Source organism: Branchiostoma floridae, chromosome 2 (genome assembly GCF_000003815.2).
Source record: "Branchiostoma floridae strain S238N-H82 chromosome 2, Bfl_VNyyK, whole genome shotgun sequence".
Classification (NCBI taxonomy): domain Eukaryota; kingdom Metazoa; phylum Chordata; class Leptocardii; order Amphioxiformes; family Branchiostomatidae; genus Branchiostoma; species Branchiostoma floridae.
This window is the reverse complement of record NC_049980.1, coordinates 33776105-33781155: the sequence shown is the minus strand read 5'-3', so window position 1 is coordinate 33781155 and position 5051 is coordinate 33776105. Positions and strand designations below refer to the sequence as shown.

Here is a 5051-nt window from a genome sequence, read left to right as displayed (position 1 = left end):
AGTGTGCGTGTGTGAGTGTATGTGTGTGTTAGTGTGTGTGTTTGTTTGTGTATGTGTGTGTGTGTGTGTGTGTGTTTGTGTGTGTGAGTGTGTGTGTATGTGTCAGTGTGTGGTTTGAGTGTGCGAGATTAGTGTGTATGGGTGTGGGTGTGGTGGGTGTTTGTGTGTGTTTGTATGTGTGAGTGTAAGTGTATGTGTGTGTGAGTGTGCGTGTGAAATTATCTGTGTGTGTGAGTGTGTGAGTGTGTGTGTGTGTGTGTGTGTGTGTGTGTCAGTGTGTGGTTTGAGTGTGCTAGGTGAGTGTGTGTATGGGTGTGGGTGTGGTGGGTGTTTGTGTGCATGTGTGATCCTGTACGATTAATTGTCATTATTATTCATGTGTTTCATTGTGGCGAGTCTCGTTTATTTACTGTGATCGAAAAAAAATGTCACGCTATATACAGGCACATCTGAGGCAGCCGACGATGTCATCGCCTGTCTGAAGTACCTATATACTACCGAGTATGAGCATGTGCGGCCCCTACCGTGGTGCGAAGACCTCAACCTGCATCTTGGAGAAGGCTACACCAACCTGCAGTTCAAAGAAATGGACGGTAGGGGGCACTTTCAGGACATAGGCACTATCGTAAGCTTAGCAGATATTTACGGTACACGGGAAGGTGAAGATACGCAAGGTAACGTCAGGTCATCTGTCAGAAAGATACGAGTAGAGGGGGCCCCTGGTATTGGGAAGTCGTGCTCTTGTCAGAAACTTGCCCATGATTGGTCCTGTGGGAAACTGGACAGGTTTAAGGTTGTGTTCTTTCTGGAAATGCGACACTTAGCTGGGAAAGTAAAATATGAAATATTTGAGCAGCTCCTACCAAAGGACACAAAAATCACCCCGGATCAGCTCTGGTCCTACATCCAAGATAACCAGGATGATGTTCTCTTCATCCTGGACGGTCTAGATGAGCTCAGTCAGGAAGCTAGGGAAGTTACAGATGTGTTGGACTTGATTCAGGGTAAAATCCTCCGGAACTGTCATGTCCTGGTGACCTCCAGGCCGTACCAGTGTGTCAAAGATCTGGAGAAATGTCACCAGTTCTACAAAATAGTTGGCTATAGTGGGAAAAACTCAGAGGAGTTCATCCACAAATACTTTTGCAAGTCCCCAGAGTCTGGTTTGGAACTAGTGAAACAGCTTCAAAGTAACAGTATTTCGTCAGAAATAGTAGGTAATCCCCTCAACAACGTGCTCATATGTGTTGTGTGGGAGGATAACAACAAAAAACTACCTTCTAGCAAAGCCGAACTGTATCGAGATATTGTTCATTCAGTTGCGAAGCGATTCTGTACAAAGAAAAACATTCAAATGGAAGGTGGAAATCTTCCTCCGACTATAGAAGAAGCCTTGCGAGGCCTGGGAAAACTGTCCTTGGAGGGACTAGATCAGGAACAGCTCCAGTTTGACATAGATGAGATCACAAAGAAGTACGGCACAACTGCCGATAACATGTTGAACATGGGCCTCCTGACTAGAGATTACTCTTTCTCCAGAATCAAACGCACCTGCTACTGTGCCTTTCTGCACAGAACGTTTCAGGAATACATGGCCGCCCGCTACATCAGTGGCCTGGTCATGGATTGGAGTAGCAGAGAACAGGGAATAAAATACGTTTGTCATTTATTTGGTTTTCCAGATGGTACTGTGGTTAACAGGAAACTGGTTGTATCTTGTTGTCGGTTCAAGTGGATAGAGGTTCAAAACTGGTTACTTTTGATCCTGGGTGAGAATTCACGTCCACTCTTTCAAAGGTTTGCAGAGGAACTTCAAAAGGCTCAAACTGATGAGGACAGGGACCTTTTGTCATTTTTGTGTATCATGTGGCTTGGGACAAGTTGTGCAGGTGGTAAAATGGCCGAGATTGTAGCACCCTGTCTGTCTCAGCGCGTAACCAATGTGTTGGGATACGATTTGCTCGACTTTGCATTTGCAGGTGACGATTGTGAAATGATGGAGACTGGAGATATCATCCATCGTTTGGGTCGGCACTCAACTCTACGGCGGAAGAGTCGGGATGATCATGCCAATTGGTTTGTTGGATTGGCACACGTACTAGCTTTTCAAACGAAACTGTCTTTGAGTCACAATACAAGTGTCATACAGCATCTCATAATCGACTGCAGTCATATACTAAGCATGCAAGAAGAGCAGCTTGGTGTCTTGGAAAATTTATTATCAGATTACAACAAGTTACGCTCTGTGACATTATGTGCGTTTAACTTTGAAACCCCTCTCCGACCATTCATACCCCGGTGTGGAATAGAACGTGTGGTCATACGTAACGAATGTTTCATAGATCATATGTCTTTTATAAGCACGTTGAAACAATTATCCACGGCGTCAGCGATAGAACATGTTGAAATTACGTATACTGCATGTATGGCCGGTTGTAATCTTATGGAGCGTGACGTAGACTTCACGGAGTTTGACAGGCAGTTTGCCGATATGATTGCGAGTCAAAGTCGTCTCAGGTATTTAAGGTTTGAGGTCTCCTGGGCGCAGTGGCACCCGAAAACCATGCTATTCTGTAACCTAACAGACACTCTACATCGCATCTCCGAGCATACAAGACTCGAATTCTTTGAGTTCAGGCTTCCAGGGATTATTATACACGATGAGACATTTGATGCTGGGCCAATGGTGCTCACAATCACGGAATGCTTGCAGAAAAACAAGGTGCTGAAGACACTGAGGCTTGGGTGGGGAAACTGTTATGGGAATAAGATATACATGGGTAAAGCGTATTGCAGCGATGAGTCCCTCTCTGGCCTGTGCGCAGCGATCCGGGAAAACCGAACTCTGGAGACGCTGGTGGTTGAGGGGCTGATTCCTCACTCAAAACGCAAGGCGAAGATGATTTCTGAGCTCATACGAAATAAGCCTAGCAACTACAAGGAACTCAGTATAAAAATGTCCGAAAGCCCCTTTGTTGATGACTGGGAGTCGATTTCGTTTTAGGTACGACAGGGTAATAGATACATATGTGCCGATTATGTGCACACATTTTGATAGAACATTCGCTCCAGAGGACACAGAAGTCATTTCTATTTCTTACAAAAAAGAAGACCATTATATGATTCTTGTTTACCTTTAATATGTCATACCGCCAACAATACATTAAAAAATCCTTTATATTCTATATTGATCGATTAGATCAATTTATATCTTTTGAATCAGGTACCTTGCCCGATCCATTCAAGTATTAAGATATGACCAGTAAAAAAACGTTTGATCAACATTTGATAAATCAAAACTTGATTTGATGAGAACTCGCACACTTTGTAGAAACAAAATATTATCTTTCATTTTACTTTTTGCTATTTAAGATGCTATCCTGACGTCCAGTTTCCTTTGAAGACCTCCTGATGTAAGAGCTGAAAATGTGACACAATGTTTATCAAATACTAAAACAGAACCTTTGACAAGAGCACGACCATGCACACACCTTTGTGCCTAAGAAAGCTTTCTTGTATTGTGTATCATGGGTCGACTCTAAGTACTATTCATATGCTTTGTTACCATAAAGTACTTGACTTATACGTTACATACCTATATAGCTATCATACCATAGATCACTGAACTTATTCATCCAAAACGTTTGTACTGTATATATTTGCACAAAACGTTTGTCCAGTTGTGTAGATTTTCTAGAATCGAAAATGTAGCGTGGGCGTTTATGAAACAAATAACGTTAGTACCTACCTTTTGTTGATATCACAAAACTTTCTTCAGCCAGATGTCATGTGTGTTACTTAGATATTACTGCCTGCACATTGTATGATAGGCTAAAATGTCATTAAATATTTACAACATGTTTTACACTGACATGAGTTAAGATCATTGTAATAACCTATTCCTGTATAAGACGAAACAAACAATCAGAATGGATTACTTTATATTGCTGTACCCAAGGAGAATGAAGACACAGATGCTTGTATATACCGACGCTCATTTTGTAGCATTATAGAAGACGGACACACAAATAGAGATGAGTCCAGTACTGTACTTGTTACTATCATGAAAATTGCTCCATATATGTATGTACATAGGGAGGATAGAGATGCAAATGCTTTTATATACCGAGGCTTCTTTGGGGGCATTACAGAAATTGAACACACAAATAGACATTAGTTCAAACAAATTGTTGCTACTTTACTTGATAATGGAAAATTATGTATTGACCAGCATAATCACATATTTCTTCCTGACTTGTTTACAATCAACCAGTTTGATTAGTTTACATTCCTGGTTTTATATGTTAACTGACGTTTACATATTGCCTACTGCTGACCACAAGGATTGCAAAGTAATGAAGAATATTTGCCTGTTTTAGTGACAACATTTTTATTGTACATATCATGTTGTTAAACACAGAGATGTGCAAGGAAGGGCAGAAGTCAAGTGATACCCTTGTCATACTAGAGAGAAAAGTCAATTGGAGTTCCATGAACACAGCAAAGAACCTAGTAGAAATAGTGATGTAATAAAAATTTACGTATGTTTGTAATATTTCTGAATAAAGGTTCACCAAAGGGATGAGATGTGTTGCAGTTATGTGTGATGCTTGTTGCCATTGAAAGATTGTACGTGTGTCACTCCTTCTTTACATGATTTTGATGAAGAGAGAAATGTATAGCGCTGCAATGGATTATTTGATTAACATTTAATAACACATGCTAATTGCTGAGGTATTTTGTTCTTCTATATTTTTATTTAAATAAAAAAGAAAATGAATACTAATACTAATACAACTGTGCGAGGATGGCTAGAGGCTCGAAAGCTCTATCATATTACCATCAAACCTGGGCTATAGAGTGATTATTGGGGCAGCTCCCCAATAGATCAGAGATCACCCTGCCTGTCTTTAATATAGCTCTGACTGTTGAGTCTTTCCCAGCCGGGGAGGCATAAGCGACATGACGATAGCTCACATCGTGCTGCTCAACTTATTGTCTCAGTGGCGGCGGCACCGGGGGGGCAGGGGGGGCGGCTGCCCCCCCGGAAA

At 41.5% G+C, this 5051-nt stretch overlaps 1 protein-coding gene across 1 annotated transcript; it reads left to right on the top strand.

The window, feature by feature from the left end:
* The first annotated feature begins 137 nt into the window (after positions 1 to 137).
* On the top strand, positions 138 to 4682 carry LOC118409210. The gene is made up of 2 exons (XM_035810078.1): positions 138 to 141; positions 444 to 4682. Exons 1-2 carry the CDS (start codon positions 138 to 140, stop codon positions 3002 to 3004), a joined length of 2565 nt encoding a protein of 854 aa, XP_035665971.1. The 3' UTR covers positions 3005 to 4682.
* Positions 4683 to 5051: the final 369 nt, after the last annotated feature.